Consider the following 15,835-nt stretch of genomic DNA (forward strand, 5'->3'; position numbering starts at 1 on the left):
CAAGACTAATGGTTCCTCTCAAATATACAGAGTCAACATTATACACGCTTCAGTACAAGTTGGATTCATCTAAAAGATAAGGGTAAAACAACTAAAGGGAATTTTAAACACAACAGCTAATAGGAGGGAGTGATAATATACTTTTGGAACATATTTTTGAACAGTGTGATATTACTTTTTGCATGCCAGTTGCATAAACTATTTTTCAACTATATTACATTACAAAATACTTCGTATTTGTGGATGCTACAAATATATGAACCTGGATGAAATAATCAAAACAAACATTTTATTAATAACATCATTACATCAAGTGCGGTTTTAAATTTTCCCTCTTTTCAGACTGTCAAATTTATCGTCATCAGCATTCCCTCACTGTCAAGGATGATCACTCCCATGGGTCAAGTAAAGGTTTGTAGGTGGGTCCATCAATGGCTAAGAAGGCCAATCCTAGAACCACAGACTCCCTGGCAGATGACACAGGTGGTGGTTAAAGGGAGGGCTGAACCATGGATTTCTCAGTCTTGTTTCCTTTCCTTCTGTTTCTGTCATTTTTCTGCCTCCAGGGCAAAACAGTTTTCCTTGAAAATGTACCTTTTCTCACGAGGTGTCACCAAGTAGCTCTGTCTTGGACTAGTTTTTCCCAATTTGTGGTGTCAATGCCACATTTCTTAATGTTTGTCTTGAGAGTGTTCTTGAAGCATTTCCTCTGGCCCCTGTGTGTCCTTTGTCCTTGGCTGAGTTGGGAGTAAAGCTGCTGTTTCGGTAAATGTACATCAGGTATGCGCACACAATGCTCTGTCCACCACAGCAGATGTTGAATAATCAATGTTTCCATAATCAACATTTCTACCAAAAGTGTTAACATTGGTGAGGACACCGGCATTTGTGCAACAATCCTCCCACTTTATGCCAAGGATTTTCCAGAGGTATTGATAGTGAAGGTGTTCCAGGTATTTCACGTGGTCCCTGAAATGTATATTTATAGTTATATTATTTTTTATATATTAAAATGTATATTTGATAAGATATATTCAATCATATATTAAGAAAATAATAAGTAAAATAATGACCAATAAATAAAAGGATAATCATAACTATAATAGAAATAATAAATGATAAAATAATAATACACGTAAAATGTTTTCAAATTTATATTCATGATGGGAACACTTCAAAGTATCAGCCTAAATTCTCTCAAGAAATGACTGAACTACTTCAGATTCAAATCAGAAACTATCCAAAGCTTTGCTACTTACAGCAAACTTTCCTTGTAACAAGTATAAAAGCAACTATTTTCTCATCAACTATTTCACATTTTTCTGCTTCCAGCAGAGATCTGAAGTAGTGTTGGTTGTAATTTTTCAAATGGGTTTTTACATTGAAAAATCATATTTTGGAACTGGAGTGCTATGATAAAAACTTAACTTATTAAAATATGTTCTATATTCACAATTCTCTTATGACATTTTTGATCAGACTTTTTTCAAAACTCTCTCAAAGCTATCATCAACCCACATTAAGAATTTTCAATAATGATTAGAAGAAAATTGCAATAAAATGTCATTAAAATTATGTTATATATAGGATACTGCATATTTTAAGCATAACATCAAGAATTAAACATAACAAAATGGGCCCAATTTGGATTTTCATAAATGGAAACACCTTTGCAGTTTTTTAAAATGTCAGCATTTACTGGCTCTAATGTGATGTGAGCTGTTTTAGTGGTATATCTAATCAATCCAGAAGCAAGCTTGAAAGAAAATTTTCTTATAAGATATACTGTTCTTGTAAGATCTCCAGTCTACTCTGAGACTCAGGAAGACTGAGACTGTAAAAAGTATGAAAAAGATTTGAGACTTTTCATTGCTGGTATATGAAAATCGTTTGAAGATTACACAGTAATGTGTAATCAGAGTGCAGGCTCAATGGTCTGGCAATACATTTGATTGCAGTTAGGATAGTATATAAGATATGGCCACAAAGATGACAGAGATGCATAATTTAGGAGGGAGTAATTGGTTGACTAACTAAATTAGCTTGGATTCATTCACAGATCAGTAATTGGTCAGTAATGACAATTTTATGGTCTTAACAACTGAGAGTTAGTCAGTGGCGGAAAGAATAATGCAGTCATGCTGGGAAGCAGGAAAAGCAGGAGACAACAAACCCCAGACCTGCTGTCTGAAGCAATAACACAGCAAGATCTATGCCTCTGGGCTTGTTCATGGGAGTATATCAACATTAGATAAGACTGAACCTTTTCAAGCAGGCACATAGTGCTTAGTTGGAGGGACAGCTGAGGACAAGGACTGGAGAGGCAACTAGGAGGAAAAGAAGGTACATAGTGAACAATTGGTGTTCTTTGGCAACCAAACTAAAAATCAGAAGAAATAAATTGGTTTGAATGGAAATTGAGTAATATTTTTATTTTTTCTTGCTAAAACAAATACCTAGCAAATGTTTCATGTTGACCATTGAGTATTTGACCCAAAAATAATGATTTCATTTTCAACAATATTCTGAGAGAAAGGCAAATGAAATGAAGTCTTCATCCAGGGAGGAACTGATGCTGCATTTTAGTTACCAAGTGGCTAGTGAATTCAGATTCCTTTCCCGCCACAGGGGATTTGAACCTTCCTTTACCATCTCCAAAGGTACTGTCTTAATCACTAAATTATAGGGTACTTGGGGTGGGAGATCATTTTCTCAATCTCTTCTAGTGAGGCTGTTCCACCTTGCCAGATTTTTTTAATATAGGCATTGAGCAATAAAGTAAGTGAGATTATGCAGTATATCTCTGAGGTGGGATATTTGGGTTCCAGTCAAATTTATGCAAAGGGAAACAGAATCAAAAGGAAAGACTCAGAACACCCTGCCATAGCACACACCAGACATCACTGGCTAGAGGGCTCTTGTGAAACATGTGGATCCAAACTGTCTCAGGTAGAATCATAGAATCAGAGGGCTGTAAGGGACCCCAAAGGATCATTGGGTCCAGCCCCCTGCATGAGCAGGTAAGACATCTGGGGTCAGGTGACCCCAGCCAGGTGACCATCCAGTCTTCTCTTGGAAGACATCTAGGGTAGATGAAGTGGGAGTTGAACCCACATCTCTCATATCCTGGATGTGTGGTCAACCACTGGACTATCAAACACAAGCAAAAGTTTCTTCTATAGTATTTTTGTACTTCTAGCTACCCCCCGCCCACGCCCCCCCCCCCCGCCCGACAGCACCTAAGCCCTGGCTTCCACCCATGGAGGCATCAGCTGCTGCAGCCAGAGCAGAATATGGAGACTGGCTCCCTGCCTTGCCCCTCCCCCCATGAGTAGCACAGACAGAGAGGAGCCCATGTTGGGGGTGGGGGCTTGGGTCTCCCCACCCAGCTGCCCTCCCCTGCAGGGCCTCAGCAGCCCAGCTGGTGGAACCTGGCATAGGAGGGTGGAGAGGCTCAGTGCTACCACTGAGACCACCACCAGGAGCCCAGGAGTAACATGCACCATAGTAGAGATGCCCCCTGCCCACCCTGGTAGAAGCAGTGGCAGTGGCGCACAATTGTGACCCCTGTTGCTGCTGCATGGGCAGGCAGGCAAAGACTCTCAGGTAACTGGCATATTTGGTTATCCGGCACCATTCCGCATGGGTGCTGGATAACAGAGCTTTTGCTGTATGTAGACTTGCTAACTAGTAACAAAGACTTTGAACTAGGTTTACTAGGGGATAGAGAAAAAAGCCCAGATGTAAATAAAGAAATAGAAAACTTGAATAAAAACCTAGTAAAGGCAGAGGATAGTACAGAATCATAAAAAATAAGAAATCAAGAGGTACTCTAGTCCAATCCCCTGCTCAAAGCAGGACCACTCCCAACTAGATCATCCCAGCCAAAGCTTTGTCCATTCGGGTCTTAAAAACCTCCAAGAATGGAAATTCCACCACCTCTCTAAGCCAGTTTTAACTACCTGGGCCAGTGGTTTACTACCCTCCTGGTGAGACAGTTTTTCCTAATATCTAACCTAAACTTCCCTTGCTGCAACTTGAGCCCATTGCTCTTTGTTCTGTCATCTGCCACCACTGAGAATAGTCTTGCTCCATCCTATTTGGAATTAATTATCTGACATTTCTGCTATTTCTGAGAGTTAAAAAGATGAGTAAAGAGAAATACAAACATATTTAAGAAGAAATATGTGCTGTTTCAGAGGTGTACAATGGATTTCAGGTAGCTGACGGCTGCTATTAAATCCCCTCTCAGACTAAATAAGCACAGTTCCCTCAGTCTCTCCTCAGAAGTCATGTCCTCCAGTCCCCTCACCATTTTCATTGCCCTCTGCTGGACTTTCTCCAACTTTTCCACATCCTTTCTGTAGTGGGGGACTCAAAACTGGACACGGTACTCCAGATATGGCCTCATCAGTGCTAGATAGAGGGGAATAATAATTTCCCTTGATCTGCTGGCGACACCCTTATCATTGCAGCTTAGTATGCCATTAGCCTTCTTGGCAACAAGGGCACACTGTTGGTACATATTAAGCTTATTGTCCACTGTAGCCCTTTTCTGCAGAGCTGCTTCCTAGCCACTCAGTCCCCAACCTGTACTGGTGCATGGGATTGTTCCACCCTAAGGGCCAGACATTGCACTTGTTCTTTTTGAACTTCATGAACTTTCTTTTGATCTCATCCTCCAATTTCTCTAGGTCTCTCTGAATCCTAACCCTATCTTCCACCAACCTACTATCCACCCCACCCCCCAACCTCAGCTTGGTGTCATTTGCATACTTGCTGAGGATGCACTCTATGCCATCTTCCATGTTATTGATGAAGATATTGAACAAAACTGGCCCCAGAACCAACTCTTGGGCCACTGCACTTGATATTAGCTGCCAACTAGACATCAAGCCATTGACTACTACCCTCTGAGCCCGATGATCCAGCTAGTTTTCTATCCACCTTACAGACCATTTATCCAATCCATACTTCCTTAGCTTGCCTGCAAGAATGTTGTGGGAGACCATATCAAAAGCCTTGCTTAGGTCAAGGTATACCACATCCATTGGTCTTGCCACATCCACAGAGCCAGTTAAGTCACCACAGGAGGCAATCAGGTTGGTCAGGCATGACTTGCCATTGGTGAATCCATACTGACTGCTCCTAATGATCTTCTTCTCCTCCAACCATGGGTGACTGGTGTCTCTTGAGTCTGGGGGGCACCAGATTGCTGATGGGGGTGGGGGTCTCCCAACAGCTGATCACTGAGCAAGGGAAGTGGGTCCCCCTGCGGCCAATCACTGAGCCAGCAATGAAACCAGAAGTGCACTTCAGGTAGCACTACCGGTTTCACAGCTGGCGCTTCCAGGGGTTGCACATGCACCCACATGCAGCCCCTATGCATCACCAATGCCTCCAACTACTTTGAAATGGATTCCTTGAGGATCTTCTCCATGATTTTTCCAGGGACTGAGGTCAGGCTGACTGGTCTGTAGTCCCCTGGATCCTCCTTTTTCCTTTTCTTAAATATGGGCACTATATTTGCCCTCCAATCATCCAGGACCTCTCCTGATCACCATGAGTTTTCAGAGATGATGGCCAGTGGCTCTGCAGTCACATCAGCCAACTCCCTCAGCACCCTTTGGTGCATCCCATCTGGCCCCATGGCCCCAGCTTTTCTAAATAGTCCCTAACTTTCTCTTTTGCCATAGTTGGCTTCTCACATCCTCCCCAAACTATGCTGCCAGGTGCAGAAGTCTGGGAGCTGACCTTGCTTGTGAAGACTGAGGTGAAAAAGGCATTGAGTACTTTAGCCTTTTCTGCATCCTCTGTCATTGGTTGCCTCCCCCATTCAGTAGGGGACCTACACTTTCCCTGATCCTCCTTTTGTTACTCACATACCTGTAGAAATCAGATGGTGCCACACCGAACAGTCAGCAGCTTGCTCCTCCTATCCATTGGTGCCAATGCCTCCATGCTTGAGGGCGACCTTGAGTGTCTTTGTAGTGTTTCCTTTGGCTGCCCTTTGAGCATGGGCCAACAGAGAGCTGAGGGAAGAGAATCTGGTGAGGGAAACGGCTCTTGGACATTTGGACATAGTGGCCCACCCTTCAGAGTTGATTCCTCAAGAGAAGGCTTCGATGCTCATGGATGCAGTTTCACAGAGGATGCTCACACTGGTCCAGTGGTCCTCCCATTCAATCCCCAGGATTTGACACAAGCACCACTGATGAAAGCTCTCAAGGGTCTTAATGTGGCATCAGTAGATGGTCCAGGTTTCACTGTAGTAGAGGAGGGTAGTCAGCATGACAGCCTTGTAAACCAGGACCTTTGCCAACTTCCAAAGGTCTCTATTTTTGAAGACACGCTGTCACAGCCTGAAGAAGGTGGCACTGGCGCGGCTGACCCAGTGGTGGACTTCTTCATCAATGGTAGCCCATTGAGAGAGGTGGCTGTTGAGATACTGAAAGTGCTCCACATACTCCAGAGCCTCCCTGTCTAACTAGATAGCATGAGGGATGTTTGACTGGCCTGGGGAGGGTTGGTGGAGAACTTTCATCTTGGTAATGTTCAAGGACAGGCCAAGTCTCTTATACAAAGCATTGAAGAGATATAAGGTTGCTTGCACATCCTGTGCAGAGTGAGCCATCATGCATCAGTTGTCCTCAAACTGAAGGTTGTGGATGTCCTTGGTGGTGAGTTTCACTTTTGCCCAGAAGCACCCAAGATTGAAAAGCTTCCTGTTCAGTCGACACAGGATACTGACGCTGGATGGTAGATCATCTCGGATGAGATGGATGATGATGGTCAGGTAGATGGTGGGAGCAATCATTGTCAGTTTCAGATCTTCCACTCAGGAGAGTGGTGGACATATTGTCATGCGCCTGGTCCACCAAGGTGCGCACCACTTCGAGGCCCAACAACTCGATACTGAGGTGGAACGGCAGTGGTGGAGGAACGAGGAGACCAACCCAGGGCTGCAAATCCCACTCCCCCATACAACAACATGCCCCCATTGCTGAAGAACGTGTGTATCCAGAATTGGGCTTCTCAGTCACCTAAGGACCCATCAAGCCTGACGGACATCATCCTCAACTCCGAGGGTCTGCCAACAACAACTTGTAGAAACCCTTCTTGTTACCCTTCTCATCCCTTGCTGTCTGCAACTCTAATTGTGCTTTGGCCTTTTAGACTTCATCCCTGCATGCCCGAGCAATAATCTTATACTCCTCCCTAGTTTTATCCAAGTTTTCAGTACTTATAAGCTTCCTTTTTGTGATTCAGCTTACTGAAGAGTCACCTGTTAAACCAAGCTGGTTTTCTGCCATACTGGCTAGTCTTTCTGCACTTTGGGATGGCTCATTACTCTCAGTGAGGTTTCTGTATAGCCAGTTCTCCTGGACTCCTCTCCCCCTCAGACTGGCTTCCCAGGAGATCCTGTCCATGAGTTCCCTGAGCAAGTCAACATCTGATTTTCTAAAGTCCAGGGTCCTAACTCTGCTGCTCTCCTTCCTTCCTTTCCTCAGGATCCTGAACTCAATCATCTTGTGGTCTCTGCTGCCCAAGTTGCCATCCACTACTACATTACCCACCAATTCTTCCCTCTTTGTGTGCAGCAGGTCAAGAAGAGCATGGCCCATAGGTGGCCACTCCAGCAATTTCACCAGGAAGTGTACCCAATATTCCTGTCCTCCCAGCAGATGTCAGGGTGATTTAAGTCCCCATTGAGCCTGTGAAACTTCTGCTAGCTGTTTCAATAAAGCCTCATCCATCACATCCTCCTGGTTTGGTGGTCTATAGCAGATACCCACCACGACATCACCCTTGTTGCTCTCCCCTCTGGCCCTAGCCCAGAGACTTTCAAGAGGCCTATCTCCAGTTTCACACTGGAGCTCTGAGGAATCATTTGGCTCTTTTACATAAAGTGCAACTCTTCCTCCTCTTCTCCCCTGCCTGCCCTTCCTGAACAGTTTATACCCATCCATGACAGTGCTCCAATCATGTGAGCTATCCCAACAAGTTTCTGTTATTTCAATCATAGTTCCATGACTATTTAAGGACTTCCAATTCTTCCTGTTTGTTTCTCAGGCTCTGTATATTTGTGTACAGGCACCTAAGGTAGTTACCAAGCTGATTGCCTTGATTTATCAGGAAGAATGAGAATGCTTCCCCTGTTGCCCATTCTTGCTTGTGCTTTCTCCAGGTCACTCACTTCCCTATTTACCTCAGGGCTTTGATTTTCATCCCCCAGGGACCCTAATTTAGAACCCTCCTTACAAGGTTAGTGAGCCTGTCTATGAAGATGCTCTTCCCACTCTTCCTCAGGTGGATCCCATCTCTTCCTAGCAATTCTTTTTCTTAGAACATCATCCTGTGGTCAAAGAATCCAAAGGCCCACTGACAACACCACCTGTGTGACCATGCATTGATCTGCAGGATGTGCCACCTCCTGTCTAGGCCCTTTACCTTGACCAGAAGGATTAAGGAGAACACCACCTGAGCTCCCATCCCCTTCACCCTTGCACCCAGAGCCCTGTAGTCACTTTTGATTTGCTCAGGGCCTCCACCTGCTGGTATCATTGGTGTCCACATGGATGAGCAGCATATGCTAGTAGTCAGAGGACCAGATGAGTTTTGGTAATCCCTCCATGACATCTTGGCAGTAGCAGCCCTCCTAGACAACAGCTGAGGCTGGCAGATGGATGCCTCTGTCCCTTGCAGAAAGGAGTCTCCAACCACCACTACCTGTTGCTGCTTCTTGGTGGTGGTGATGGTCTTGATCCTTCCTACCTTGGGCAGGCCTGTCCTGTTCTCCTCCCCCTCTGTTTCTAGGTCTCCATATCTGTTCTCCAGGTGAACTGCTGCAAGTACAGATGAAAATTTCTGCTTGCTGCCAGAGTAGTACCCTTAGCAGTGTTCTCAGAGAGAAAATACATCAAAATGCTTATATACTACTGTGAGAAGCATGGGGAGTAAACAGAAAGAATTGGAGGTCCTAATATAGTTCCAGAATTATATGTAATGACCATTATGGAGATATGGAAGATTGTTCCCATGACTGGAGCTGACCTTGCCTGTGAAGAGTGAAGTGGAAAACACATTGAGTCTTGAAAGTGTATAACTTGTTTAGGAAGGCATGGTATGAAGTGGCTAACAGATCTGTTGAAAGCCTCTGTACAAAGATCAGAGAGGACAGTAGCAGAGGAGCATCTCCTATAGACCACCATGCCAGGAGGAAGAGGTGGATTAATTTAAATAACTAGCAGAAGTTATCTTTAAACAACCAGCAGATGGTTCCAAATCACAGGATCTGGTTCTCATGGGGATTTTAATTTCCATGACATCTGCTAGGAGGAAAACACAGCAATGCATGGTCAGTCCAGCAAATGACTGAAGTTTGTTCGGGTTACCTTGTTGGTGGAGAGGTCAACCAGGGAGTAAGTTCTTCTCAGATTGCTACTCACAAAAAGTGATGACTGGGTTGAGAATCTAGAGGTGGAAGGTAATTTGGGGGGCAATGACCATGAAATGATGGAGTTCAAGATCCTAAGGGAAGGAAGGGAAGACATCAGCAGACACTGAGATGCAAACAATTAGCTTTTAACAAATGGAAGGAACTGATGAGCAGAATCCACTGGAAGGCAAAACTGAGGGGAAAAAGGAGTCCAGGAGAGCTGGATGTACTTTAAAGAATCCATATTAAAGACTTAGAAGTAAGCTATTCCAATGCAGCAGAAGAATGGGAAGTACAACAGGAAACTGGCCTGGCTAGACAGCAATCTCTTCAATGAGCTGAAACTCAAAAAAATGAATCCTATAAGAAGTGTAGACTTGATCATATTACTAGGCAAGAGGATAAAAGTATTGTACAGGAATACAGGGACAAAATCCAGAAGCACAGGCAGAATTTAATATGCAACCAGCAAAGGGTGTAAAAGGCAATAAATAAGGATTCTATAAGTATGATCAAAGACCAAAGAAAATGCAAGTCCCTTACTAAATGCAAGAGGCAACCTAGGCTGAAGGAATTTTTACTTCAGTCTTCATGAATCAAGTCAGCTACCAGATGATAAATGCAGTTGGCAACAAATATAGGGAAGGAGACAAACAGCCTAGAGTAGTAGAAGAAGAAGTTAGAAAATAAGGAAGGTAGATGCTGTCAAGTCAGCAGAGCTGGGTTGGATACACCCTAGGCTACAGAAGGAAATACCTGAGATAATTTGAAAGCCATTGGTTATCCTCTTTGAGAAATTATGGAGGTCAGGTGAATTCCCAGATAATTGAAAATGGGCAAATATAGTGCCCATCTATAAGAAAGGGATGAAGGAGAATCTGGGGAGTTACAAACCGGTCAGCCTGACCTTGATACCTGGAAAGATCATGGAGCAGGGTCTTCAAAGAACTTATTGTGAAGCACCTAGGGGAAAACAAGGTGATTGGGAATAACCAGCATGGATTCACCAACAGCAAGTCATGCCTGATCTGCTTGATTCCTTCTATGATAGGATGAAAGACTCTGTAGATTGGGAGAAAGGGAGCAGTGGATATACTTTGACACTGTCTCTCATGACATTTTTATTAATAAGCCAAGGAAGTATATCAAATGAAAAAACTGGGAGGTGGATACATAACTGGTTGGATCATCATGATCAATGAATAGTTATCAGTGGCTCAAATGGTTAGTTGGGAGGAGATATTCTTAGGGGTCTGCTTTTGATCCAGTATTGTTTAACATCTTCGTTAATGATTTGGACAATGGGATTGAGTGCACGTTTAGCAAATTTGTGGATAACAGCAAGTTGGGTGGAATCACAGACACAGGGCTAGGATCCATGATGAGCTGGATAGACTGAAGAAATGGTTCACAATTATTAAGTTGAGATTCTACATGTATAAATGGAAAGTCCTGCACTTGGATGGAATAATTGTATGCACAAACACAGAATGTTTGGTTAGACTAGAGTACTGAAGAGAGGGACCTGGGGGTTACAGTGGACCATAAGCTGAATATCAACTGACTCAAATATCAGTCTGCTCTTGTTGCAAAAATAGCCGAGAGCATAATGAGTTGTATTAAAAGGAGTCTTTCTTGAAAAATCAATGGAAGCGATTCTTCTGCTCTATTTCACACTGGTGAGGCCTACCTATACTACTGCATCCAGTTTTGGGCACACACTTCAGGAAAGATGTAGACATATTGGAAAAATAAATAGATGTAGACATATTGGAAAAATAAATAGAGGCCTGGAAAAGCCAAGACTTATAAGGAAAGCCTGAAAGTACTAGGATTATTTAGTCAGACAAGCAAAGACTAAGGGGATATGGAGATAGCCTTTTATCCATGTCAGCAGAAGACAAAAGTAGGAGCAATAGCCTCAAACAGCATCAGGGGAAATTTAGGCTGAAGATTAGGAAGAACTTTCTGTCTGTGATGGTGGTTAAACATTGGAACAGGTGACCTAGGGACACTGGAATCTCCATCCATGGACACTTTCAAGAACAGGTTACACAGATATTTGACTGGAATGGTTTTGTCAGAGACGATCCTGCCTTGAGCAGGGGGACTGGACTCAATGCTCTTATGAGGTTCCTTCCAGCCCTACTTTCCTCTGATTTAGGAATACCCCAATAAATTATAGAGGGTCAGATTCAGTCTCTATAGCTGACAAAGAGGCACAGAATCTAGCCCATATTCTTCATATATATGGATATTTTGTCAAATGAATTTAAACGTACGTTGCTACACAAGTGGAATGTAATAAAAGGAAAGGGATACTTTCCCATTCAGTTAATATGCTTTGGCAAACCGAATATTTAAACATGTATACTCTATTTTTACAGAGTTCATATAGAAGAAACACATAATTTTGCTTCAGGTGGGCAGAGCCGTAAAAGGAATCCTGGCAAGCAAACCTGTAACGATTGAAGCTGTAATCCTTTCATATTTCTACCATCCAATTTTATGCAAATCAGTGCTTATGCAGACATAAGGAGAGATTTTGAAAATTCTAATTAAAGGAAAAGGGAGTGAAGGAAAAGGGATGGTCTGTGAGGAGCAGCTGCTAGTAAAACTATTCAACCTGCTTAAGCTGAATATTGATTTTCTAAAACAACATTTGAACAAGATCTGCAGTTGGAATTGAACATGATATTTGTCTTCATTTTCTGCTCCAATATGTTTTACAGAGTTGTTTTTACCAGAAGGATAAAGTCTTACCACTTTTCTGTAGCAATAATTGTTTTAACTCTTCAGATACCAATCACTCTCAGGATTCAGTGTCATGTAATTCGTCACAAAGAGAGCAAAAGCAGGAAGACGATTATGGATTGTACTCTATTTCAAATAAATAGAGAGACATGTTTGATCAACAAGGAGGAAAATTAATGAATGTACAAGCATGCATCAGAGAAACCCGTGGAGTTTTTGCATCCAATGCTTGATCCCAGGCTATTATCTCGCTAGACTTCTAGAAATTTTTCAGACAGGGATAAAATTTTCAAGTGTGCCTAGTGACTTAGCAACCTAAGTCTCATTTTTCAAAAGAGATTTAAACAATTAAGGTCAGATCCACAAAAGAATGTAGACATCTAAAGTAAAACTTTGGAACCAAACTCCAAATTTTAGATGGTCAAATCCCCAATCCCTAAGGTTTTAACTTTCAATTTTCCCAACTGACAAAACTTCTGCTTCTGAGCAGTCTCAAAAGTGCATCACTCTGGGCAATTCTGAGCAGCTTGGAACCTGTCTCACATCTAAGCCCCAGTGGGATCCACAGACTGGATGTTCTTCCCCTATCTCTTCCGAGTCTGAAAGGCTTTCTCAGAGCACTCCTAATGAATCAGGTTTAGCACAAAACACAGCAGAAGCAGTCAATGCTTTCTTTCACTGGAGGAGGTGGTGCTGCCTTTCCCTAACAGTTCAATGATTTAAGCACTCATCCAGAAAGTGTGAGTCTTGAGTTCCCTTCTCTTATGCCTGGCATGGCTTGAACCTACAATCCTATCTCTAAGGAAAGTGCTCCGATTACAAGAAAATAGGCTATTCTGATACAGGGCTCCCTTTTAGTCTCTCACTGGAGCTGTTCTACATTGCACTATTTCAGGAACAAAGTGAGCAAGAGAGCATGACTCTTTTGATGATGGGTTAGGGCATTTGGAAAGGGGTACTTGTAGATCCCTGCACTAAGTACTGTCTGTATATTTTACATTAGTCATTGAATAAAAAATATATGTAGTCTTCGGTGCAAGGGCTGAAATCCTCCCTGGTGAATACTCAGGTGAAGGTAGAGAATCAAGTTTATTCCAGCTCTCTGTGGTCTTATGACTCTTTAAACATTCCACAAAAAATTGAAGCATTTCAATAGGAGGGACTGAGATCACCACCCCAGGATACTACATAGGTTTGTGACTAGGGCATTCTTGTGTTCATGTGTTCAATTTGCCTCAGGTGAAGAGGGAATTAAACCTAGGTCTGCAAAATTCATAAACAGTTTAACCTCTGAGCTTTTGGAGGAGGTGAAATATGATGGCAGCACCATCTCTTGCTGTGTTTTTCACAATGCCTGGTGTGCTTTGAGAATGCCCACCAGATTGGGCTCCACAGGCGAGATAGGTGAAGGAAGTCCTCGCTTGTGAATCCCCATACAGTTCAGCACTATCAAGACTTAGGCCCTTGGCACATGTTACATTTGTGCCATGATTATTCTGTTGCTTGTGGCATAAATGGCAAGGGTGCTACATGTACACCCAATTTAAAGTGCCATAAAATGGCAAACCAACCATAAAAATGTTCCACATATATTGTAGAACATTTGTATAGCTGTTTTTATGATGCATTAAATTGAATGTGTTCTCTGTCCACAAACCAGGGATGTCCAGGGTGGATGCCTGACAATATTTTTGGCAATGGCCTGGGGCAGCCTCAGTTTCCAAGTGGCTGATGATTAATAGACAATCAACCCTTTGTCTCCCCACACCTGCAGCCTCTGATCCCCCATGACCAGCAGCCCCACCAAAGCTACTGGGCATGGGGTTTAAACTCCTGGAGAGAGAAAAACCCTCAAATCTGCCAGGGTTGCTAGTCAGCTGACTCTCATTCTGTATAGCCCCAGGACTATCTGGGGTTAGGGCTGACAATCAGCTGATTGTGAGACCCACAGGCAAGCTGCAGGAATCTGGCTTTCAATTTGCTGGTGCAGGGGGAGCCTAGGATCATGATCCCCAGCTTCCCCTGCACTGGCAAGTAAAAAGGGCATGATCTGGATTTGATCACTGATCCCAAAATTGCATCTCCTGCCATGTAACTATTAACTGTTAAATTGTGCCACTGAATGAATCTCTGCCAGAGGCCTTAGGCAGTTCTGGACACCTAGATACTAAGGAACATCACTGGCAAAACATATATATAGGGGAGTAGGAGTTTTACAGATTTAATTTTGTATTTAATCACCTCCTTTGGTAGGTAGGTAGCACATAGGCACCTATGTCTCTTTATGGATCTAGCCCCAGGCACTGAAATAACTTACGAGAATAAAAACTGGGATCTTACATCTCTTAGACACTTCTAAAAATGGTGTGATGCCTCCTAGCACCCTTATCTTCTGAGGCACAATCAGAAAACACAATAATCTGAGCCACTATTTTAAAGGAAGGTACATGGTGAAAAAACCTCAGTCAGATACTAAACCAGTGATTATCAACCAATGCGCCATGGGACCCTAGGTTGCCTTGATATCCTTTCAAGGGTGCCATGGGGTGCCATGCAATGTTAGCACTGTTAGTTGTGTTAAGATGATTCACAAGATAAACCCAGAGATTTCATAGTGTTAAAACTATTCTGCCCTGTCTTTCTGAGTTCTTTGCAACAGAAGAATAGCTCTATAATTTTTCTAAGTTGAAAAAGGAATGAAAACTACTTGGTACATGTCTAAATGAAACTATCAAATGGTTTATGATTCTTTGTAACTTACCAGCTCTGATTAGGGTTTCATGAAAGCTGCTTGAGGGCAACGACTGTATCTTCTATTGTAGGGCAGTGAGCAGATAGTTGGCACTTAGTAACTATTAACCAAAAATAATGATAGGCAATTAAGTCTTAAACCAGGCACACCTGTTAGTCAATAAACTCTGAACTACCAGATAGTTGACAGCTGGCATAATATGAAGTTAAAATCCTTGTTTTCTATATTCATTGGTTGGTTTTTATCCTTTGTTTGTTGGTTAGTGTCACAGCAGAACTGGCTCTTTTGCAAGTAACCAGATTCCATCAGGCAGAAAGCAGGCTTTCCATTTGTATCATGGGGACATGAATATAGCCAGCAGGAAATGAGTGACTCAAGAGACGTTGTTTCAGTTGAAATCAATACCAGTGTGAGGCAAAAAATGCCTGGAATGAGAAAGTTATCCTTTGACAGAATATTTTCACATGTCCTGCCAGTTTTCAAGCTATTGCAACAGAGTAAACCACTGCTTTTAATTGATGACTCATAAAGCTTCCGTGGGAGAGGGAAGGTTACAACTTCTGACACGATCTTTCAAACAGTCTGAAATTTCGTAACAACGGAATGGAAAAATCAATTTAAACGTTTTTTGTAATACTTCAGAAACATTAGATGGATCTTTACCATAGGCTAAAACAGATGCAGCTCGTTGGGGAGAAGATATATGCCTGGCAGTGAGTTCTAGTATAAAGTAGGTATATTGTTAGTACAAAACTGTGACGTACTAAAACTTTTATCAGTATAAAATGAAAAAAAAATTAATAGCAAATGAATATGGGCCACTATTCATTGATTATTTACATCACAATAGTACCTGGTTCCAAAAGGGATGAAGGCCATCATAGTGCTAG

The 15,835-nt window shown here is 42.6% G+C and overlaps 1 protein-coding gene across 1 annotated transcript in view; it reads right to left on the reverse strand.

Moving 5' to 3' along the window:
• Positions 1-267: 267 nt before the first annotated feature.
• Positions 268-15,835, reverse strand: part of POC1B (POC1 centriolar protein B) — a 392,982-nt gene continuing 377,414 nt past the window's right edge. The window contains exon 11 of the mRNA XM_059726157.1: positions 268-969. Within this exon, the coding sequence (XP_059582140.1) occupies positions 862-969 (108 nt within the window). The 3' untranslated portion in view covers positions 268-861. The remainder of the gene's footprint in view (positions 970-15,835) is intronic.

The sequence above is a fragment of the Alligator mississippiensis genome, chromosome 4 (assembly GCF_030867095.1).
Source record: "Alligator mississippiensis isolate rAllMis1 chromosome 4, rAllMis1, whole genome shotgun sequence".
NCBI classification, from domain to species: domain Eukaryota; kingdom Metazoa; phylum Chordata; order Crocodylia; family Alligatoridae; genus Alligator; species Alligator mississippiensis.